At 38.8% G+C, this 25,441-nt stretch overlaps 1 protein-coding gene across 1 annotated transcript in view; it reads right to left on the reverse strand.

Annotated features, from left to right (window-relative positions):
* Positions 1-13,148: 13,148 nt before the first annotated feature.
* SYCP2 (synaptonemal complex protein 2) overlaps positions 13,149-25,441 on the reverse strand; it is an 85,241-nt gene continuing 72,948 nt past the window's right edge. The window contains exons 38-43 of the mRNA XM_064276441.1: positions 18,567-18,661; positions 18,365-18,464; positions 17,715-17,773; positions 17,464-17,542; positions 17,309-17,365; positions 13,149-13,175 (exon numbers count right to left, since the gene is read on the reverse strand). Coding sequence (XP_064132511.1) covers positions 13,149-13,175; positions 17,309-17,365; positions 17,464-17,542; positions 17,715-17,773; positions 18,365-18,464; positions 18,567-18,661 — 417 coding nt within the window. The remainder of the gene's footprint in view (positions 13,176-17,308; positions 17,366-17,463; positions 17,543-17,714; positions 17,774-18,364; positions 18,465-18,566; positions 18,662-25,441) is intronic.

Genomic DNA, 25,441 nt, shown 5'->3' on the forward strand with positions numbered 1-25,441 from the left:
TAGGCACCCTCTGTCCCCTTGGCCCACACTGTCCTCTCCCTGGGCAGGTTCTCACAGGCCAGCTGGCCTTCCTTACAGCTAGCTTAGCAGAGAAGGCGGCGACAGCCAGGCAGAACCCAGGTGAAGGCTCACTGAGGTGTCCGCAGGAGCTGCCTGGGCCTCGCTCTGCATAGCGGTCCCTGGCCAATGTGCCTGAGAGCTCCGTGCCCCACGGACACAAGTATTTGCACAAAGTCTAAATCACATGATGTCATATTTTTGCAGAATGTTTCATGGACATTGTCAGCATACCTGTATTATGTGAAAAAGGGTGCTGCTGTTTTAGAATCCACCCTGGCCCCCAAAGCACAAGGGCTCAGCACCACTTAGAAGACTTGTGCTCAAATTGAAACACTTGACTGTGCCTATGGCTAGAACTGACCTGGTAGATGGGACACCTGTTTCGTTGTTTGCTCACGTAAAGTACCATAATTAATGGATAAATAAGTTTTAGACTAAGGTGGAGGAGGGTTCAGTTTCGTCCAGACTCAAGGGTTCTGAGATCTTAAAACCAGCAGACATAGTCATTGTTGTCACAATTTCTAGCAATAGTATCTAACTTCTCACCATTGTGTTTTTATGAATCAAACTATTACTCTACATTGTACTTGTATGTTTCATGCTCTTATCAGGTATTACAGAGGTTGAGGGATAAGCTAAAACTGAATCAAGTATTTTACTCTGCACCAGCTAAGTTTACTTAGTCCTGATCTAAATAAGCATATGACGCCGTGTCTCAACTCTCTCTCAGCCTAGTTAGTGGGAGGAGCAAAACTAAAAAGCAGTTTATAAATCATGGTATGGAAGCCCTGGTAGAGTAGTGGTTAAGAGCTATGGCTGTTAACCAAAAGGTTGGCAGTTGAAATCCACCAGGTGCTCCTTGGAAACCCTATGGGGCAGTTCTACTCTGTCCTATAGGGTTGCTTTGAGTTGGAAATGACTCGACGGCAACAGGTTTGGTTTTTTGGTTTTAAATCATGGTACTGTTTTTGTACTGGTGACACACATGTGGAGATATAAACTTACATATATTATATAAATTCAGAGACAGCTGTGCATAGTTAAGAGCCAGAAGACTTAGAAAAATGTTATTTCTGCCTTCTTAATCAGATTTAAAAAATTTTTTTTTAATCAGAGACAATATCTGATTACCAAAATTCTTCATTACTAGTAGTAGGCAATAATGAGGTGTTTGTACATTGACTTTAGAAGTCATTTGTTCCTATTTTCACAAAATATGACCGACTATTCAAGTAACACTGAATATTTAGATGATTAAAGAAATTGTTTTTAAGCAGTTAAAAAGATTGAAACAAATTTTTATTGGTAATTTTGTGAGGGAATTAAATCTCTTTTAGAAACATCCAAAAGTTTTAAGTCAGTTTGACAAGGGGACAGCATATGACTTCGTGAAAAGTATATTTAAAAAAAAAAAAAAAAGGACTTTATACCAACAGAGTAATTTTGGGCAACTGACGTAGGGAAATAAAAACACCTAGCTGTGAGTCAGAATCAACTTGACAGTACTGGGTTTGGTTTGTTTTTGGTTTAGCACCAGGAAGTCCACCTGGTGGAAATACATGGTAATTACAAGTCTACATTTGTTCCATTATATATTGGAGATAAGCATCAAAGTTTTTAGCTATATATCTGCACTTCTTCAACAGTAAACTTAAGTCCTAAAACAAAACCTTAATTGTATGGCTAAAACTGTTAGTCCCACATGTTCCAGTAACCATTTTTACCCCCTTTTCCAGTGATTTCTTACCAGAGTCTTTCACATGGAAGAAACATCTCAGAAGATGCTCACATGCAACCGTTAAACTGAACATATGAAAAAAAAAGTTTTTAAAAAGTGAATTTCTCTGGAAATTATATTAAAAACATACCACTAGTTCACACTCAGATAGAAACTGTTAGATGAGCAATGGAAAAGCTGTCAGTTGTCAGTTCCACAGTTCTGCGGAAACAGCAGGGTCTTGTGTTTAGAGTAATAAAAAAGATACGTTTAACATCTTTAATTTCAACTGTAAATATCCTTGACGATGTGAATACGGAAATTCTAAAAATTATATATTCATGAAATAAGCACAATGGTAGAGAAATCTGGATATAGTATAAAAACCCAAAAACCAAACCCACTGCCGTTCAGTTGATTCTGACTCAGCGACCCTATAGGACAGGGTAGAACTGCCTGACAGTTTCCAAGGGGATATGGTATACATGTTAAAGATTCGATAAAAAAAAATGTAAACCTGCTGTTATATGTTATACATGCGTTATTACTTTCAAAGTGAACTTCATTCTCTTTCCAAAGGCACCTACACTGGAAAAGTTACTCTAGTTCAGGTGTGTGCCATGAAGGACAGCCACAGCATCCTGTTCATTTCCTGCTTCCCACCGAGAGGACATCTTACTATAATGTGACATCTGGCGTGACAGGGAGCACAGCCTCCTGGACCATCTACCATCTTGCTCTGATTTCTACATTCCAAGTTAGATTTGTTTGTTGCCATATTTTCCTGGCATGCTCCTTTGCTCAAAATTCTACTTCAGTTTGTTCAGTTTTTTTAAATTCCTTCCATGCTTGCTCACTTCCACTTTAACATGTTTAGGACACGCCTAGAGGTAAGTATGTGTTCATGTGCCATGACTATGACTCTGGTAACAGGTGATGACAGAATGTTTGAAGAACTGACTCCAGCAACTATGGAGTTTCACACTAGGCACTGGGCTGAGAGCTGGGAGAATCTGTCACTCTGTAGAAAGCAAATTTAACATTGAAGGCTGGAAGAAAACCACACAGTTTACTATCCTCTCAAAGCCTTTTACATTGGTGTTGGGCATCCAAGGGATTGGGCTTTGGTGCCATTTAGTTCTCTGTAGCAATGCCTGTAGAGTTTAGTCTTTAGGATCCTGGCTGGCTGTACTAATTCTGCAACTTTTTTTCTCTTTTTCATGTTCTTTTCCATGTGTATTTCTCAGACAGTTATCACCTTTCAGATATATTTGGTTGAGAATGCGTGGTAAACCTACACCAACAAGGTGTTAGATTGCAATCCAGGTAAGGAATGTAAGTCATTAGTGACTATTCATCCTTAATATGTTTGAAATCAAAAGATCAAGAACTTTGCTATATTAATAAATACATTCACTAGCTTCTGCAAAATTAGCCACGTCTTGGTTTTGTTTTTAATGGCTGCGAGCTAAGGATGGTTTTTACATTTTGAAATGGTTATAAGGTACTTACATGATATTCTCAAATCTGCCTCTTGACCCACAAAACCTAGAATATTTACTGTCATGTCCTTTAAGAAAAACATCTTTTCATGTCTTGTTAGTCATCTGTGTATCTTTTTTGGAGTAACGTCTATTCAGGTCCTTTGCTTATCTTCAATCAAGTTGTTTGTGTTTTTTTTGTTGAGTTGTAAGAACTCTTTACATATTCTGAATATTAGGCCCTTATTAGAATGTGGGAAACCCTGGTGGCGTACTGGTTAAGTGCTAAGGTTGCTAACCAAAGGGACGGCAGTTCAAATCCGCCAGGCGCTCCTTGTAAACCCTATGGGGTAGTTCTACTCTGTCCTATAGGATCGCTATGAGTCGGAATCGACTCCACGGCACTGGGTATTAGAATATGATTTCCAAATGTTTTTCCCATTCTGTGGGTTGTCTTTTTACTTTTTTTTTAAATAATTTTTATTGTGCTTTAAGTGAAAGTTTACAAATCAAGTCAGTCTGTCACATATAAGCTTATATATACCTTACTACACACTCCCATTCGCTCTCCCCCCAATGAGTCAGCCCGCTCCCTTCCTCCAGTCTCTCATTTCGTGACCGTTTTGTCAGTTTCTAACCCTCTCTACCCTCCCATCTCCCCTCCAGACAGGAGATGCCAATACAGTCTCAAGTGTCCACCTGATACAAGTAGTTCACTCTTCATCAGCATTTCTCTCCAACCCATTGTCCAGTCACGTCCATGTCTGATGAGTTGTCTTCGGGAATGGTTCCTGTCCTGGGCCAACAGAAAGTTTGGGGACCGTGACTGCCAGGATTCTTCTAGTCTCAGTCAGACCATTAAGTCTGGTCTTTCTATGAGAATTTGGGGTCTGCATCCCACTGTTCTCCTACTCCCTCAGGAGTTCTCTGTTGTGTTCCCTGTCAGGGCAGTAATCGGTTGTGGCTGGGCACCATCTAGTTCTTCTGGTCTCAGGATGATGTAAGTCTCTGGTTCATGTGGCCCTTTCTGTCTCTTGGGCTCATAGTTATCGTGTGACCTTGGTGTTCTTCATTCTCCTTTGATCTAGATGGGTTGAGACCAATCGATGCATCTTAGATGGCCACTTGTTAGCATTTAAGACCCAAGATGCCACACTTCAAAGTGGGATGCAGAATGTTTTCATAATAGAGTTTATTATGCCAATTGACTTAGAAGTCCCCTTAAGCCATAGTCCCCAAACCCTGCCCTTGCTCCGCTGACCTTCGAAGCATTCAGTTTCTCCTGGAAACTTCTTTGCTTTTGGTCCAGTCAAGCTGACCTTCCCTGTATTGAGTATTGTCCTTCCATTCACCTAAAGTAGTTCTCTTCTACTAAAAAAAATTTTTTTTCAGTAAATAACCCTCTCCCACCTTCCTCCCTCGCCCCTCTCGTAACCACAAAAGAATATGTTCTCAGTTTATACTATTTCTCAAGAACTTATAATAGTGGTCTTATACATTATTTGTCCTTTTGCATCCAATTTCACTCAGCACAATGCCTTCCAGGTTCCTCCATGTTATGAAGTGTTTCACAGATTCGTCACTGTTCTTTATCGATGCAGAGTATTCCATTGTGTGAAAGTACCATAATTTATTTAACCATTCATCTATTGATGGACACCTTGGTTGCTTCCAGCTTTTTGCTATTGTAAACAGTGCTGCAATAAACATGAGTGTGCATATATCTGTTCGTGTAAAGTCTCTTATTTCTCTAAGGTATATTCCGAGGAGTGGGATTTCTAGGTTGTATGGTAGTTCTAACTTTTTAAGAAAATGCCAGATAGATTTCCAAAGTGGTTCTACCATTTTACATTCCCACCAGCAGTGTATAAGAGTTCCAATCTCTCTGCAGCCCCTCCAACATTTATTATTTTGTGTTTTTTGGATTAGTACCAGCCTTGTTGGAGTGAGATGGAATCTCATCATAGTTTTAATTTGCATTTCTCTAATGGCTAATATCGAGAGCATTTTCTCATGTGTCTGTCAGCCGCCTGAACATCTTTTTAAAATTTTTTTATTTTTATTGAGCCTCAAGTGAATGTTTACAAATCAAGTCATTCTGTCACATATAAGTTTATATACACCTTACTCCATACTCCCACTTTTTCTCCCCCTAATGAGTCAGCCCTTCCAGTCTCTCCTTTCATGACAATTTTGCCAGCTTCCAACCCTCTCTACCCTCCCATCCCCCCTCCAGACAGGAGATGCCAACACAGTCTCAAGTGTCCACCTGATACAAATAGCTCACTCTTCATCAGCATCTCTCTCCTACGCACTGTCCAGTCCCTTCCATGTCTGATGAGTTGTCTTCAGGAATGGTTCCTGTCCTGGGCCAACAGAAGGTTTGGGGACCATGACCGCCAGGATTCCTCTAGTCTCAAAGCATTAAGTATGGGCTTTTTGTGAGAATTTGGGGTCTACATCCCACTGACCTCCTGCTCCCACAGGGGTTCCATGTTGTGCTCCCTGTCAGGGCAGTCATCGGTTGTGGCTGGGCACCAACTAGTTCTTCTGGTCTCGGGATGATGTAAGTCTCTGGTTCATGTGGCCCTTTCTGTCTTGTGGGCCCATAGTTATCGTGTGACCTTGGTGTTCTTCATTCTCCTTTGATCCAGGTGGGTTGAGACCAATTGATGCATCTTAGATGGCCGCTTCTTAGCATTTAAGACCCCAGACGCCAGATTTCAAAGTGGGATGCAGAATGTTTTCATAATAGAATTATTTTGCCAATTGACTTAGAAGTCCCCTTAAACCATGGTCCCCAAGCCCCTGCCCTTCCTCCGCTGACCTTCGAAGAATTCAGTTTATCCCAGAAACTTCTTTGCTTTTGGTCCAGTCCAGTTGAGCTGACCTTCCATGTATTGAGTATTGTCCTTCCCTTCACCTAAAGTAGTTCTTTTCTACTAACTAATTGGTAAAAAACCCTCTCCCACCCTCCCTCCCTCCCCCCCTCGTAAGCACAAAAGAATGTGTACTTCTCAGTTTATACTATTTCTCAAGATCTTATAATAGTGGTCGTATACAATATTTGTCCTTTTGCCTCTGACTAATTTCGCTCAGCATAATGCCTTCCAGGTTCCTCCATGTTATGAAATGTTTCACAGATTCGTCACTGTTCTTTATCGATGCATAGTATTCCATTGTGTGAATATACCACAATTTATTTAACCATTCATCCGTTGATGGACACCTTGGTTGCTTCCAGCTTTTTGCTATTATAAACAGAGCTGCAATAAACATGGGTGTGCATATATCTGTTTGTGTGAATGCTCTTATCTCTCTAGGGTATATTCTGAGGAGTGGGATTTCTGGGTTGTATGGTAGTTCTATTTCTAACTGTTTAAGATAACGCCAGATAGATTTCCAAAGTGGTTGTACCATTTGACATTCCCACCAGCAGTGTATAAGCGTTCCAATCTCTCTGCAGCCTCTCCAACATTGTGTTTTTTAGATTAATGCCAGCCTTGTTGGAGTGAGATGGAATCTCATCGTAGTTTTGATTTGCATTTCTCTAATGCCTAATGATCGAGAGCATTTTCTCATGTATCTGTTAGCCGCCTGAATATCTTCTTTAGTGAAGTGCGTGTTCATATCCTTTGCCCACTTTTTGATTGGGTTGTTTGTCTTTTTGTGGTTGAGTTTTGACAGAATGATATAGATTTTAGAGATCAGGTGCTGGTCGGAGATGTCATAGCTGAAAATTCTTTCCCAGTCTGTAGGTGGTCTTTTTACTCTTTTGGTGAAGTCTTTAGATGAGCATAGGTGTTTGATTTTTAGGAGCTCCCAGTTATCTGGTTTCTCTTCGTCATTTTTAGTAATGTTTTGTATTCTGTTTATGCCTTGTATTAGGGGTCCTAACGTTGTCCCTATTTTTTTGTTCCGTGATATTTATTGTTTTAGTCTTTATGTTTAGGTCTTTGATCCACTTGGAGTTAGTTTTTGTGCATGGTGTGTGGTATGGGTCCTGTTTCATTTTTTTTGCAAATGGATATCCAGTTATGCCAGCACTATTTGAAAAAGACTATCTTTTCCCCAATTAACTGACACTGGGCCTTTGTCAAATATCAGCTACTCATATGTGGATGGATTTATATCTGGGTTCTCAATTCTGTTCCATTGGTCTATGTGCCTGTTGTTGTACGAATACCTGGCTGTTTTGACTACTGTGGCTGTATAATATGTTCTAAAATCAGGTAGAGTGAGGCCTCCCACTTTCTTCTTCTTTTTCAGTAATGCTTTACTTATCCGGGGCTTCTTTCCCTTCCATATGAAGTTGCTGATATGTTTCTCCATCACATTAAAAAATGTCATTGGAATTTGGATCAGAAGTACATTGTCGGTATAGATGGCTTTTGGTAGAATAGACATTTTTACTAGGTTAAGTCTCCCTATCCATGAGCAAGGTATGTTTTGCCACTTACGTAGGTCTGTTTTAGTTTCTTACACTAGTACTTTGCAGTTTTCTTTGTATAGGTCTTTTACATCTTTGGTAAGATTTATTCCTAAGTATTTTATCTTCTTGGGGGCTACTGTGAATGGTATTGATTTGGTGATTTCCTCTTTGATGTTCGTTTTGTTGGTGTAGAGGAATCCAAGTGATTTTTGTATGTTTATCTTGCAACCTGAGACTCTGCCAAACTCTTCTATTAGTTTCAGTAGTTTTCTGGAGGATTCCTTAGGATTTCCTGTGTATAAGATCATGTCATCTGCAAATACAGATAATTTTACTTCTTCCTTGCCAATCCGGATACCCTTTATTTCTTTGTCTAGCCTAATTGCTCTGGCTAGGACCTCTAGCACAATGTTGAATAAGAGTGGTGATAAAGGGCATCCTTGTCTGGTTCCCGTTCTCCAGGGAAATGCTTTCAGGCTCTCCATTTAGAATGATGTTGGCTGTTGGCTTTGTATAGATGCCCTTTATTATGTTGAGGAATTTTCCTTCAGTTCCTATTTTGCTGAGAGTTTTTATCACGAATGGGTGTTGGAGTTTGTCAAATGCCTTTTCTGCATCAATTGATAAGATCATGTTGTTTTTGTCTTTTGTTTTATTTATATGGTAGATTACATTAATGGTTTTTCTAATATTAAACCAACCTTGCATACCTGGTATAAAATCTCACTTGGTCATGGTGGATTATTTTTTTGACATGTTGTAGAATTCTATTGGCTAGAATTTTGTTGAGGATTTTTGCATCTATGTTCATGAGGGATATAGGTCTGTAATTTTCTTTTTTTGTGGTGTCTTTACCTGGTTTTGGTATGAGGGATATGCTGGCTTCATAGAATGAGTTAGGTAGTATTCCATCATCTTCTATGCTTTGAAATACCTTTAGTAGTAGCGGTGTTAACTCTTCTCTGAAGGTTTGATAGAACTCTGCAGTGAAGCCATCCGGGCCAGGGCTTTTTTTTGTTGAGAGTTTTTGATTACCTTATCAATCTCTCTTTTTGTTATGGGTCTATTTAGTTGTTCTACTTCTGATTGTGTTAGTTTAGTTAGGTAGTGTTTTTCTAGGAATTCACCCATTTCTTCTAGGTTTGCAAATTTGTTAGAGTAGAATTTTTCGTAATAATCTGATATGATTCTTTTAATTTCAGTTGGGTCTGTTCTGATATGGCCCATCTCGTCTCCTATTCGGGTTATTTGTTTCCTTTCCTGTATTTCTTTAGTCAGTCTGGCCAATGGTTTATCAATTTTGTTCATTTTTTCAAAGAACCAGCTTTTGGCTTTAATTCTTTCAATTGTTTTTCTGTTCTCTATTTCATTTCGTTCCGCTCTGATCTTTATTATTTGTTTTCTTGTGCCTGATGGATTCTTTTGTTGCTCGGTTTTCTATTTGTTCAAGTTGTAGGGGACAGTTCTCTGATTTTGGTTCTTTCACCTTTATGTATGTGTGCATTTATCGATATAAATTGACCTCTGAGCACTGCATTTGGTGTGTCCCAGAGGTTTTGATAGGAAGTGTTTTCATTCTCGTTGCATTCTATGAATTTCTTTATTCCCTCCTTAATGTCTTCTATAACCCAGTCTTTTTTGAGCAGGGTATTGTTCAGTTTCCAAGTATTTGATTTCTTTTCCCTGATTTTTCTGTTAGTGATTTCCACTTTTATGGCCTTGTGGTTTGAGAAGATGCTTTGTAATATTTTGATGTTTTGGATTCTGCAAAGGTTTGCTTTGTGACCTAATATGTGATCTATTCTAGAGAATGTTCCATGTGCACTAGAAAAAAAAGTATAGTTTGCAGCTGTTGGGTGGAGTGTTCTGTACAGATCTATGAGGTCATGTTGGTTGATTGCAGCAATTAGGTCTTCCGTGTCTCTGTTGAGCTTCTTACTAGAACTTCTATCCTTCTCCGAAAGTGGTGTGTTGAAGTCTCCTACTGTAATTGTGGAGGTGTCTATCTCACTTTTCAGTTCTGTTAAAGTTTGTTTTATGTATCTTGCAGCCCTGTCATTGGGTGCATAAATATTTAATATGGTTATATCTTCCTGGTCAATTGTCCCTTTAATCATTATGTAGTGTGCTTCTTTATCCTTTGTGGTGGATTTAACTTTGAAGTCTATTTTCTGAGAAATTAATATTGCTACTCCTGCTCTGTTTTAATTGTTGTTTGCTTGATACATTTTTTTCCATCCTTTGAGTTTTAGTTTGTGTCTCTAAGTCTAAGGTGTGTCTCTTGTAGGCAGCATATAGACGGATGGTGTTTCTTTATCGAGTCTGAGACTCTCCGTCTCTTTATTGGTGCATTTAGTCCATTTACATTCAGCGTAATTATAAATAAGTGTTTAGTGCTGTTATTTTGATGCCTTTTTGTGTGTGTTGTTGACAATTTCATTTTTCCACTTTTTTGTGCTGAGACGTTTTTCTTTGTAAATTGTGTGTTCCTCATTTTCATAGTAGTTGAATTTGTTTGCTCAGTCGTTATGTTCTTCTTGGTTTTTATTGTGAGTTATGGAATTGTTAGACCTCTTTGTGGCTACCTTAATATTTACCCCTATTTTTCTAAGTAAAAACCTAACTTGTATCACCCTATATCGCCTTGTTTTCCTCTCCATATGGCAGTTGTATGCCTCCTGTATTTAGTCTCTCTTTTTGATTATTGTGATCTTTTGCATAATGACTTCAATGATTCCGTTTTGAGCGTTTTTTTCTTTTTAAAATTAATCTTAATTTGTTTTTGTGATTTCCTTATTTGAGTTGATATCAGGATGTTCTGTTACCTTGTGTTGTGTTATCTGATGTTGTTGATTTTCTGACCAATTTAGTATTTCTTGTAGGTTTGGTTTGGTTTTTGCAAATTCTCTAAGCTTGTATTTATCTGTAAATGTTTTCATTTCGCCTTCATATTTGAGAGAGAGTTTTGCTGGATAAATGATCCTTGGTTGGCAGTTTTTCTCCTTCAGTGCTCTATATATGTCATCCCATTGCCTTCTTGACTGCATGGTTTCTGCTGAGTAGCCTGAACTTATTGATTCTCCTTTGTAGGAGACCTTTCTTTTATCCCTGGCTGCTTTTAAAATTTTCTCTTTATCTTTGGTTTTGGCAAGTTTGATGATAATATGTCTTGGTGATTTTCTTTTTTGATGAATCTTATATGGGGTTCGATAAGCATCTTGGATAGCTATCCTTTTGTCTTTCATGATGTCAGGGAAGTTTTCTGCCAACAGATCTTCAACTATTCTCTCTGAATTTTCTGTTATCCCTCCTTGTTCTGGAAGTCCAATCACATGCAAGTTATTGTTCTTGATAGAGTCCTACATGATCCTTAGGGTTTCTTCATTTTTTTAAATACTTTTATCTGATTTTTTTTCAGCTATATTGCTGTGAATTGCTTTATCCTCCAACTCCCCCACTCTGCATTCCAATTCCTCGATTCTGCTCCTCTGACTTCCTATTGAGTTGTTTAATTCTGTAATTTTACTGTTAATCTTTTGGATTTCTGAATGCTGTCTCTGTGTATTCTTGTAGCTTATTAATTTTTCCACTATGTTCTCAAATAATCTTTTTGATTTCTTCAACTGCTTTATCAGTGTGTTCCTTGGTTTTTTGTGTAGATTGCCTTATTTCATTTTTGAGGTCATCCTTGATGTCTTGAAGCAGTGTGTAAATTAGTTTTTTGTATTCTGCATCTGGCAATTCCAGGATTGTATCTTCATTTGGGAAAGATTTTGATTCTTTAATTTGGGGAGTTGTAGAAGCAATCATGGTCTGCTTCTTTATGTGGTTTGATATTGACTGCTGTCTCTGAACCATCTATAAGATATTGTAATGATTTATTTTATTTTTGCTCACTGAGTTGTATCTTGTTTTGTTTTCTTTCAACATACACAGATGGGCTACTAGATTGCTCTGTCTTGATTGTTGTAAGCTTTGAATCACTTATGTCCTCTTACCAGCTGGTTTGGGCCATTACCAGAAATATAAGCCTAAGAGTCCATTCACTATTCTTGAGTAGCATCTGATTTTGAGTGACCACGACTGTGTGGTAGACTGTCACCTATTCGCTTAGAGGAGTAGTGGTGATAGTTGTGTGCACCAGATTCTAGTAGCAGCATAGGTCACACTCTGGGGGGAGCAGGATGCTGAGAGGCTTTCCCCGAGTGCCAGTGAGGTAGGTGTGTCTCTATTCCTAAAGCACTTTGGTGGGTGGGCTCTGCAGCTGTACCTTAGGCACCCAATGCACGTACCTCTACGGATTGGTAGATGTCACTATCCTCAGACCCCTATGGCAGGTTAGGTGGTTTGGGTGGAGCTTCAGCCCTCAGTTCCTGGTTGTGGGTCAGTGAGGGCTCTGTTTAATAGGTAGAGATATCAGACCTGGGAAACTTGTTTTTCCAGTAGTCTGCTAAAACAATTACAGTCAGGTCACTATCAGAATTGCCTTGTATTATAATAGCCACCTTGTTCCCTGTAGGGATGAAAGCCCAAGACTGTGAATCAGAAATGCTTGGCTGGAGCTAGTTCTGTATTTTTAGTCCAGTTTTGGGAAGTCAGGGAAGGATTCTTGGTCCCTGGGTTTTTTGTAGCTGCTTCTCTCAGGCTGGTGGGTCTCTTAGGCCAGGAGAATGGGTTAGGAAAAGACAAAACAAACAAAGAGAAAAAAAAAAACAAACCGCAGAGCACTTCACTCTCTGGCCCAGGAAAGTCCAATGTCAATGAAGCTGCCTGGGAAGGGGAGGGGAGGCATCAGATAGATAGGAGAGAGTAGCACCCAGGAATATAGACAAAGTTACTTATCTTGCTTGAGATGACTGTTTTATCTGAGATTCCCGAGGGGCATGTCCACCGTGTGTGCTGGCTGGGTAGAGATTGCCCCCGAAGGTCAGGCCCGTGTCCTGTGCTTGTGCTGTCTGAGAAGCTGTGGTTAGTTCCTGTGCTCCTAGTCCAGAGCCCAGCGCCAAGGTTCCCCAGTTGGGATGCCGCACTCCCGGCTCAGACGCCGCACTCCCAGCTCCAAAAGCATCACTGCCTCCCAGTGACTTATCCTGTCAGCCGCATTGCTGCACTGCCTGTGTGCACTGGCTGGGCTTCCCCCGAGGCCACTTCAGGAGGCTAGGGCTGTGCCCCGTGTTTGTGCTGTCTCAGGATGCCGTGCTCAGCTCCCCTGCACCCAGTCCAAAGCCCGGCGCCAAGGTTTTCTGACTGGGACGCTGGCTCCAAGCTCCGAAAACAGTCGCTGCTTCCCCATGGTTTGTTCTCTCATTAGCCCTGTCAGTGTGAAGCCTGCTTGCACTGGCTGTGTCTCTATGGAGGTTACCCCAGGGGGCTAGGGATTAGGGCTGTGTCCTGTGCCTGCCCTGCCTCAGCAAGCAGCAATCAGCCCTGCTACTCAGCACCAGGGAACCAGGGGGGCTCAAGGCTGTGGGATGGGTCGCAGGTTCTAGAAGCGGTCGGTGGTTCAGGGCGCAGCTTTTCGCTCACCTGTCACTCAGGTCAACTCTTTAGATCTGTGTTTGATAGTCAGGGTTCATAGAATGTCATATATGTGATCAATTCACTTGTTTTTCCGAGTCTTTGTTGCAAGAGGGATCCGAGGTAGCATCTGCCTAGTCAGCCATCCTGGCCCCCTCCCTCTTTTTACTTTCTTGATAGTGTCCTTTGATGCAAAATGTTTTAAATTTTGATGAAGTCCAATTTATTTTTTTCTTTTGTTGCTTGTGCTTCTGGTGTCATGTCTAAGAGTCCGTTGCCAAATCCAACATCATGAAGATTTATCCCTACTTTTTCTTCTAAGAATCACATAGTTTTAGCTTTTACATTTAGATCTTTGATCCACTTTGAATTAGCTTTTATATAAGCTGTGACATAGGGAGTCTGGCATCTTTCTTTTGCGTGTGGCTATCCAGTTGTCCCAGTCCCATTTATTGAAGAGACTCTTCTTTCTCCATTAAAATGTCTTGGCACCCTTACTGAAAGCAATTGACTGTAGGTGTATGAGTTTATTTCTGGATTCTCAATTCTATCACATTGGTCTTTACATCTAGTCTTGGACCAGTACTAGACTGTTTTGATGATTACTATAGTTTTGTAATATGTTTTGAAATTGGGAAGTTCTTTGTCAAGACTGTTCTAATTATTTAGGATCCTTTGCATTTCCATATACGTTTCAAGGTCAGTTTTATTTTTGCTTTTCTTTGGTGCTAAGGAAGGAAGTTGAGGGAGAGAGAGAGTTCTGAGAGTTTGAGATGCTAATGACAACTGTCAATAAAGCAATGCATATAATATTCTGATGTTCCAAGTGAAGGCAGAACTAGAGATAGGCATTTGGGAGTCATCAACACAAAGACGGCTATTAAAAGGGACTGGATGAAATTACCTAAGGAGAAAGTACAGATTAAGGAAATGGAAGAGCCTAGAGATGAGCCCCATATTTACAGATGAAAGAGAAACCTACAAAAGAGATGAGGAGTAGCAAATACTTGCCAACTAAGTGTTTTAAATTTGCAGTGTCACTGAAAGGCTGATTTGGTAAAGCATAAGGTATAAAGTGAGTCAGTGGTGACTTTTTTTTTTTTTAAATAAATGTGAGCTACACTACCCAGTAGAGAGAAGCCAGTGAGAATGGAATTCAGAGCACTAGGAAGACTGTCCAAATATGCCATTGGATCATGAAAGAAAATCAGAAAATGCTGGTATGGACACAGAAACACATTAGATGTTAGAGAGAAGATGAGGTGTTAGGGGAGTCCATCAGCTGAAAGGTCAGGATTTAAGGAATGAGGTATGGATATGCAATAATACTCTGGAAATGTGGAAAACCAAATTAAACCAGGTAGAAGCTCATTTGAAGAATCTACAGCTTAATTGTATCATTTTTCTCCAGTGACACCCAGGTTGTGGAGTGAGGGTTGTGAGTTAGTAGACAGACTGAATGGAGGACTAAGGCACCTAGACTTCCTGGGTGCAAGTAAGGACAGAAGGGTAGTAGACACAGAGGGAAAGAGGTGGAATAAGCAGCCTGGGACTACTCTAGAAAGCAAACTGGAAAGGCAGAAAGGCTGGGTCATATGAATGTTGAATATTGAGATGCAGAGGGGTGCAGCTCTTGGTGATCATGAGGTCCCAGCAGAAAGGTCTGGGAGGGAAGGCAGGACATAAGAAGTTGGGCTGCAGTACATATACAGTACAGCATGGGAATAAGTATTAAGTATGATGTTTTTTATGATGTTGGAGTCCTGTTAAGTTCTGGCCCAGAGGGGTAGGACATGATGGGATTCATTCTAAGTCTCTCAGGGCAGCATGAAGTTTTGCTGTCACTGTTTCTTGAAATAGATCCTCTTTACCCTCTCAATAAATCTTAGCTAATGCTAAGAGGTGGACTGACACAGTGGCTGCAACAATGAGCTCAAGCATAACAACGATTGTAAGGATAGCTCAGGACAGGGCAGTGTTTCATTCTGTTGTACACTGGGTCGCTATGAGTCGGGACCAACTCGACGGCACCTGACAACAACAATGCTAATAATAACATATGGCGAACTAAAATGTGAAGGTTTTTTTTTTTTCTTCACTATGAAGCCACTTTCAGCACTGTATTTAAAATACTGGTATGAATGAAATACTCTGCTACCATTAAAGAGGCAAGTGATAGTGAAGCTGCTGTCTTACACTTTGGATATCTGATTGGTGATGGATATTTATAAAATAATTTTATAGGGTAATATGTATCCAAGTGAGATATTTCAACTTAAATATAAAATTAAAGCAAATCAAATGTGTACACATGTTAATTTATTAATCTAGCAAAGTATTATTACAATGAGAACTAGGAGCTTAAAAACCATGTGTCGAAATAGCCCGCTTAAGACTTCTCCCTAGAATTAAAATATTTAGGCAGTACAGTAACTATTTTAGACTATTTAGTGCCTTCTAATACATTAGAGCCATAACTGAATAAATACAGTCTCCAACAGTGTGCTAAAAGTACTCATCTACCAATTGGGTAAACATTTTAAATTAGGTACTCCACCCCCACTTCTAATTGTGGCTAAATTTTTATTTCTTGCAGTAGTATATTCTTAATTCGGCAAATTTAAAGAATACATTGAGTAAAACACTTAATTTTAAAATATATAATTTAAGATACATTTTATATAGTAAATTTTAATTTATGAAAGACAACTAATTCTGTCAATTCTGTCATTAGTTAACTCAGTAATATTTACCTAATGCAAATAATACAAGAATGAGCCAATTCCTTTTACAGTACGGTTTCTCAAAATTTTCTAACAAAAGAATGCTATTGTATGGACAAAAGTCTTTTGGGCTTGGAGCTATGCTGCAGTGTTTTTTTTTTCCTCCTCATCCGTAAGAAATTTCTTTGAATTTATAGGTTCCTACAAAGAATACTTGCCTAGGTGACATGTCTATTTTTCTCTTTTCGCAGTCATACACAAAAAAGGATCAACAGATAAAATGTGTGGATAACTGGGTTTCACATATTAACATCTTTCATCACACATGAATAATGACATCAGCCCTTTGCGTACATTAAGGAGCTCCTCTTCTTGCTACGGTCAAAAACAAAAAATCACAGTTAGATTTTACATTATCACTGTAAGACTATCACATAAATTAGAAAAAAAAATCAAGCTGTTATTAAGTGATTCATTTTAAAACAACTCCTTTTATAAAGCTAGTGTATCAATGCACATTTCTACCCAATTTCCCACAGTCTAGATTATCAGTGGAATTCTGTGATCATCATGGGTATCTGACATGATCAATTGAGAGAAGACCTCCAATAATAAATCCCCAAATCAATGAAATTTAGATTTAATATTTAAGAAAGTCAAAGAGTCTAGAAAAAAAAAAATTCAAGGACCAAACCAGTTAGTTTGATTCAAGCTATACCAGTAGCTTAGCTGCTATATCCTGACCTCCCCGCTATTTCAGCGAATTGCGATTCTACTGAAGCTTAGTGAGTGCATTAACATGTACCTGTGTGCAAAAATCAGCACTAGGGTGTACATGAAAATGCCTGCCACCTTTGAGAAAACACCAAAGTCTAGTTCAATTTCTTCAGTGTCTTTATTCCCTCCCAGATGTACTCCTGCCCCTCTCTCCCTGCCACTCCCTCTACACACAGAATGCAGCTACTGGTCTACCAGGCCTTGGGAAAGTCAAGTAATTTTATCAGCAAATCTAGGTTAGTAAAGTTTGTTGTGCAAGGGTTCAACAATCCCTCTGTGTACTATGGCCTTGGGATGAGCTCCATCCTGACACACCATACCTTCAGGAGGTGGTGGGACAGAGGCCCGCTCACGTGCTAGGGGCTCAGATACAGTGCCAACAGATCATTTTTCCTAATTTTTAAATTTGCAACTCGATATTCTTTTTTTCCCCTACTAGGACTCATTAATTACTTCACTCCTGTTCTTTTACTATAAATCTCAAGAACAGTGGGCTGAAACTGCCTTTCCCTCGACCCAAAAAGAAAACCAATTTCTCTTTAAAAGACATAAAAGCATGATTATTACATCTGAAAAGCCCAAACCAGATAATCAAATTTACCATTTCCTTAAGAAGCCTGTCTTGTAGCCTTTTCATGTTTTCTTTCATCAAACACATCTGTAAATAAGTAAATATATTTCACCCATCAAGTTTATCACAAAGATTTTGTTAGACTAACCAATATCAAAAAGACATATAAAATATAAAATTTATACCTCAGATGTAAAAATACCTTCTTCATTATCAGTATTGTGGATGACATTTTTATCAAATGACGTTCTCAAAAGGTGAAGCCTAACAAGTAAAACAATGAGAGTTATCTCTATTCATCAGGAATTCAAATTGAATTGCTAAGAATATAGTTTACATAATTTTAAATACACTTTCAAATAGATCAGCATTCAAATATAAACTTGTTTAAAACTCTAATTATATAGATTTCAGTCACTAAGAATGTTAAACTAACCTCTGCTGTTCACTTTTCTGACAGGCACTGAACTTCTGAAGTATCTTTTCCCATAAGTCCTATTTTTTAAAGATAAATGAAACTATTAAAACCTGACAGTGGCATTGCTGCAGTTATATTATTCAAAATTTAAATAAACAACTTGGCTCTATACTAAGAATTTCCAGATGCCATACATTCTTTCAGACAAAAAAAAATGGGAGCTGAAAATTTCTCTGGATTTCTCCCTCATTATCAACTTAAGTTTAAGTTTGTTATGTGTTTATACGGAGCTGACTCAGGAGGAACCAGTCCCTGGAGAAGGGCATCATGCTTGGCAAAGTAGAGGGTCAGCGAAAAAGAGGAAGACTACCAATGAGATGGATTAACACAGTGGCTATGACAATGGGCTCAAGCATAACAGCGACTGTGAGGATGATGCAGGACCGGGCAGTGTTTCATCTGTTTGCACACCAAATCATTGTAAGATGGAACCAACGGCAACTGACAACAACATATGGGGCTGGCTAAAAATCTAAGATAAAACAATTATTTTCTAAAGAACAGAAAGCTTTTAGGGTGAGCTAAAGCAGAAGGAAGTGAGCGAAAGTTTTCCTGAAGGGGGTAGTTCTTAAAAGCAAAGTTTTAAAATTATTTTTAAAAGCACAAACCACAAATTCCTTCTCCAAATTTTTTAAAGACTGTGCCTCTTTTTCAAAATTCTCCAGCTCCTGTATGATGGTGAATTGAAATTTATCAAGTTTTTTATTCCTATTAACAAAACAAAATGAAATTAATTTTAAAAACTATAGCATTTTTTATAGCATTTAGAAGTTTTCAGGAGAGATTATTACTACAGAAGAGATTACAGACCTCTGCTCTTGAATATGATGGTTCATTGTTTTCATATGGTGTTGAGCTGATTTCCAAGACTGCTTAGTAAAATAATCCATCCTTTTGTAGTGGGTCTGAAAAATACTGATTTTTAACTTGAAAAAACTTTACAAAGTCATAATCAAGCAAGAACATTAAGGGCAAAGACTTTCCTATAAGATATACATGACTAAGAAAAACTTCAAAAAGTGAAAAATCAGAAACTCAGTTATTTAAATTGAAGTGTTAATAAGCTAGGTCAGTGACAGAGGTGGTAAGTTCCATTGGTAAGGCTTCCACCAAGAATTAAAATGCTAATTGTTGTTGCAAGAACATTACACTCTACAGTATTTACATGACTGATAGTGCTCATCAATCTCTGGAAGAACATGGACTAAAAGTCATAGTTGAATTTTTTTTTTTTTACCATTTTTCACAAAAATATATATTCCCATCTAGCCACAGAACAGAATATATGCATTAGGTTCTCCTAAAGAGACTATGTTGACCTTGGGTAAATAAAGTTGAAACAAAATAAATATGTAGGACTTAAATAACCTCAGATTTTACCCCTATATAGCAGAAAAGGGCAACCAAGAGATGGGAATGATAACCTCTGCAGAAAATATATTTTTCTAATCAGTGGACTTAAAAAGTCTCATTCTCCTAAATATAGGTATGAGAGAGCAAAAGATGGATGGAGAAACCATTAAAATTGTTTTAGAAAGAATCATTACATGCGTCATCTTGTTGGAACCTCAAAAAACTGGGGATACACACAGACGCAGAGCTGGCAAAACAAAGTGAGATGGTTTCTGACTATAGTTGCTCACCCTTTATATGGTATTACACTACCCTCACCAGCAGTGCCTATAAGGTTAAAAAACAAATGTCTTGAGGAGGTGGGGCCAAGACGGCAGAGTAGCCAGACTATTCCTGTGAACCCTCTTACAACAAAGGCCCCAAAAAATGAGTGAAATGGTTATATTTATGACAACGTAGGAACCCTGATCATCAAAGGCAAAATTAGAAAAAGGACTGAGCAGCAGGCAGAGAGAGAGGTGGTTCAGAAGCAGAGAGGTGTTGCCGGACTTCAATCACTGGGATCCCTCAGGCATCATTCCCGGCACCTGCTGCGACAGGCTGGTAGTAGTGCTCAGTCACAGTTGCCGCAGGGAGCAGCCAGCGCACAGCCTACTCACATCTCCAGAACCAGAGAAGAGCGGCACTCTCAGCAAAAGCTAAGTACTTGCATGTATTTTACTGCGCCCCCTGCCCCCAGCCGGCTTCAGTGGGTGTTGATTTCCCTGGGCCTGAGATAGGCCCTGTTGAGTGCCTGGAGTCATCCTCCCAGCCATGGAGAAAAAATGAATTCACAATTGGGAGAAAAGATAATTTGCAGCTCCACCAACCTGGGGAGCTCAGGACAGAAGTAGCTCCTGTCCAGGCATAAACGGTCTGTGGACCTTGAATACCTTTCCCCACTGCATGGATCTGTGTGGGCCTATTTCAGGAGAATAGGCCCTTGGCTGGCAGACTACAACTGTTTCAGCTGTGCGGTGGAGAGGTGGGTATTTGATGTTTGACACCACTTTGCCTATTAAACAGAGTTGTCACCTACCCACATCAGGAGCTTAAGGACTGGTTGCTCCACTCAGGTCACCCAGCCACCCATGACAAGGGTCCAAGGATAACTGGTACCTGCCAGTCCTTACAACCAAAAACACTGGGTGCCCACGGTCTGTCTGTAGAACCCATCCACCTGTACGCTTTAGGGAACAGGGACACGCTTTCCTCAGAGACACTTGGGGGACGATTCTCAGCCCTCTGCCTTGTTCAGAGCATGACCCCCTGCTGCAACCAGATACCGGTACCTACATCAATCACACCTGCCCCTCTAAGACTGTAGGACAGAGCCTGTACCACACACTTGATGATCAGCTACCTGGACACCTGAGCTGAATTCATACAAGAAAACTGAATGGACTCCTAGATTGATATACCTCATAACAGCTCTAGCCAGCTGGGGACAGGACACCAGAGCTCCAAAGGTGAAAATAATCAAGCTAGCTCACTCAAGCAACCCACAGGGGTATACCAAAACAAAACAAAGCAAGCAGCTACAACACAGTAAGCAAGCATAAACTAATACGATACCTTAGAGATGGCTCGGAGACAATAGTCAATATCAAGTCACATAAAGAAACAGACCAGGCTCTCAAAACAAAAAATCCAGGGATCTTCTAGATGAGAGTGCATTCCTGGAATTACCAGATGCAGAATACAAAAGTTTAATATACAGAACCCTTCAAGACATCAGGAAGGAAATGAGGCAATATGTAGAACAAGCCAAGGAACACACTGATAAAGCAACTGAAGAAGTTAGAAAGATTATTCAGGGACATAATGAAAAGTTTAATAAACTGGAAAAACCCATAGACAGCAATCAGAAATTCATAAGATTAACAATAAAATTACAGCAGTAGACAATTCAACAGAAAGTCAGAGGAGCAGATTTGAGCAAGTGGAAGGCAGAACTGGTGAACGTGAAGATAAAGCACTTGGCACCAATATATTTGAAGAAAAATCAGATTAAAGAAATGAAGAAACCTGAAGAATCATGTGGGACTCTATCAAGAGAAATAACCTACGAGTGGCTGGAGTACCAGAACAGGGAGGGATAACAAAATACCGAGAGAATTGTTGAAGATTTGTTGGCAGAAAACTTCTGTGATATTGTGAAAGATGAGAAGATATCTATCCAAGACGCTCATCGAACTCCACATAAGGTAGATTTTAAAAGAAAGTCACCAAGACACATTATAATCAAAGTTGCCAAAACCAAAGATAAAGAGAATTATAAGAGCAGCGAGGGATAAACGAAAAGTCACCTACAAAGGTGAGTCAGTAAGAATACGCTCAGACTACTCGGCAGAAACCATGTGGGCAAGGAGGCAATAGGATGACTTACATAAAGTATTGAAGGAAAAAAACTGCCAGCTAAGAATCATATATCCAGCAAAACTGTCTCTCAAATACGAAGGTAAAATTAGGACATTTCCAGATAAAGAGAACTTTAGGGAATTCGTAAAAACCAAATCAAAACTACAAGAAATACTAAAGGGAGCTCTTTGGTTAGAAAATCAATAATACCAGGTATCAACCAAGACTAGAACACTGGACAGAGCAATCAGATGTCAACCCAGACAGGGAAATCACAAAAATAAATCAAGATAAAGAAGCGCTCAAAACAGGGAAAACACCAACCAACCACAGTGCAGTTGAGTCGATTCCAATTCATAGCGACCCTATAGGACAGAGTAGAACTGCCCCATAGAGTTTCCAAGGAGCGCCTGGCAGATTTGAACTGCCCACCCTTTGGTTAGCAGCCATAGCACTTAACCACTATGCCACCAGGGTTTCCCAAAACAGGGAAACAGCAATGTTATTATGTAAAAGATGACAACATTAAAACAATAAAGAGGGACTAAGAAATGTAGTCACAGATCTTTCATATGGAGAGGAAGACAAGGTGATACAAAGAAATAAAAGTTAGGTTTAAATTTAGAAAAACGGGTAAATATTAAGGTAACCACACAGCAGACAAACTACCCTACACTTCAAAATAAAATACAAGAAAAAAATAGAGACTCACCAGAAACATATTAACATCAACTTGAGACAGTATATAAACTACTCAGCACGAAAAATTAAATGGGAAACAAATGTCAACACACAAAGACATAGAAATGACAGCACTAAATTCATATCTATCCATAATTACGCTGAATGTAAACGGACTAAATGCACCAATAAAAAGACAGAGAGTGGCAGAATGGATTAAAAACCACAATCCATTTATATGCTGCCTACAAGAGACACACCTTAGACTTAGAGACACAAATAAACTCAAAGGATGGAAAAAAAAAATATCAAGAAAACAACAATCAAAAAATGGCAGGAGTGGCAATATTAATTTCTGACAAAACAGACTTTAAAGTTAAATCCACCACAAAGCATAAGGAAGGATACTATTTAATGATTAAAGGGACAATATACCAGGAGGATATAACCATATTAAATATTAATGCACCTAATGACAGGGCTGCAAGATACATAAAACAAACTGTAACAGCACTGAAAAGTGAGATTAGACAGCTCCACAATAATAGGAGACTTAAACACACCAGTTTCGGTGAAGGACAGGACATCGAGAAAGAAGCTCGATAAAGACACAGAAGACATAAATGCCACAATCGACCAACTTGACCTTGTAGACATATACAGAACACTCCACCCAAGAGAAGTCAAGTGTACTTTCTTTTCTAATACACATAGAACATTCTCTAGAATAGACCACATATTAGGCCATAAAGCAAGCCTTAGCAGAATCCAAAACACCTAAACATTACAAAGCATCTTCTCTAACTGTAAGGCCATAAAAGTAGAAATCAATAACAGAAAAAGCAGGGAAAAGAAATCAAACACTTAGAATCTGAACAATACCCTGCTCAAAAAAGACTGGGTTATAGAAGACATTAAGGATGGAATAAAGAAATTCAGAGAATCCAATGAGAATGAAAACACTTCCTATCAGAAGCTTTGGGACACAGCGAAAGCAGTGCTCAGAGGTCAATTTCTATCAATAAATGCACACATCCAAAAAGAAGGGCCAAAATCAAAGAATTACCCTACAGCTTGAACAAATAGAGAGCAACAAAAGAAACCCTGAGGCACCAGAAGAAAACAAATAATAAAAATTAGAGCAGAATTAAATGAAACAGAAAACAGAAAAACAACTGAAAGAATTAACAAGACCAAAAGCTGGCTCTTTGAAAAAATTAACAAAATTGATAAACCACTGGCCAAACTGACAAAAGAAAAACAAGAGAGGAAGCAAATAACCCAAATAAGAAATGAGAGGGGCAATATTACAACAGACCCAACCGAAATTAAAAGAATCCTATCAAATTATTACAAAAAATTGTACTCTAACAAATTTGCAAACCTAGAAGAAATGGATGAATTCCTAGAAAAACACTACCTACCTAAACTAACACAATCAGAAGTAGAACAACTAAATAGACCCATAACAAAAGAAGAGATTGAAAAGTAATCAAAAAAACTCCCAACAAAAAAAAGCCCTGGTCCTGACGGCTTCACTGCAGATCTTGACCAGACTTTCAGAGAAGAGTTAACACCACTACTACTAAAGGTATTTCAGAGCATAGAAAAGGACGGAATACTACCAAACTCGTTCTATGAAGCCACCATATCCCTGATGCCAAAACCAGGTAAAGACATCACAAGAAAGAAAATTATAGACCTATATCCCTAATGAATGTAGATGCAAAAATCCTCAACAAAATTCTAGACAATAGAATTCAACAATATATAAAAAAAATAACTCACCATGACCAAGTGGGATTCGTAGCAGGTACGCAGGGATGGTTCAACATCAGAAAAACAATTAATGTAATCCATCATATAAACAAAAGAATCACATGATTTTATCAACTGATGCAGAAAAGGCATTTGAAAAAGCTCAACACCCATTCATGATAAAAACTCTCAGCAAAATAGGAATAGAGGGAAAATTCCTCTACATAATAAAAAGCATTTATACAAAGCCAATAGCCAACATCACCCTAAATGGAGAGAGTCTGAAAGCATTCCCCTTGAGATCGGAAACCAAACTAGTATGCCCTTTATCACTGCTCTTATTCAACATTGTGCTGGAGGTCCTCGCCAGAGCAATTAGGCTAGATAAATAAAGGGCATCCAGATTGGCAAAGAAGTATCTCTATTTGCAGATAACATGATCTTATACACAGAAAACCCTAAGGAATCCTCAAGGAAACTACTGAAACTAAGAGTTCAGCAGAGTATCAAGATACAAGATAAACATACAAAAATCAGTTGGATTCCTCTACACCAACAAAAAGAACATCAAGGAGGAAATCACCAAATCAATACCATTTACAGTTGCCCCGAGAAGATAAGATGCTTAGGAATAAATATTACCAGAGATGTAGAAGACTTATACAAAGAAAACTACCAAACACTTCTGCAAGAAACCAAAAGAGACCTACATAAGTGGAAAAACATACCTTACTCATGGATATGTCTATTCTATCAAAAACGATCTATAGATTTAATTAATTCCGATCCAAATTCCAATGACATTTTTTAATGAGATGGAGAAACTAATCACCAACTTCAAATGGAAGGGAAAGAGGCCCTAGATAAGTAAGCATTACTGAAAAAGAGGAATAAAGTGGGAGGCCTCACTCTACCTGATTTTAAAAACTATTATACCGCCACAGTAGTCAAAGCAGCCTGGTACTGGTACAACAACAGATACACAAAGCAATGGAACAGAATTGATAATCCAGATATAAATCCATCCACATATGAGCAGTTGATATTTGACAAAGGCACAAAATCAGTTAAATGGGGAAAAGACAGTCTTTTTAACAAATGGTGATGGCATAACTGGATATCCATCTACAAAAAAATGAAACAAGACTCAAACCTCACACCATGCACAAAAACAAACTTAAAATGGATCAAAGACCTAAATATAAAATCTAAAACGATAAAGATCATGGAAGAAAAAATAGGGACAACGTTAGGAGCCCTAATACATGGCATAAACAGTATACAAAACATTACTAACAATGCGGAAGAAAAACTAGATAACTGGGAGCTCCTAAAAATCAAACACCTATGTTCATCCAAAGACTTCACCAAAGAAGTAAAAAGATTACCTACAGACTGGGAAAAAGTTTTTAGCTATGACATTTCCCATCAGTGCCTGATCTCTAAAATCTACATGATACTGCAAAAACTCAGACACAAAAAGACAAATAACC

Source organism: Loxodonta africana, chromosome 24 (genome assembly GCF_030014295.1).
Source record: "Loxodonta africana isolate mLoxAfr1 chromosome 24, mLoxAfr1.hap2, whole genome shotgun sequence".
In the NCBI taxonomy this organism is placed as follows: Eukaryota; Metazoa; Chordata; class Mammalia; order Proboscidea; family Elephantidae; genus Loxodonta; species Loxodonta africana.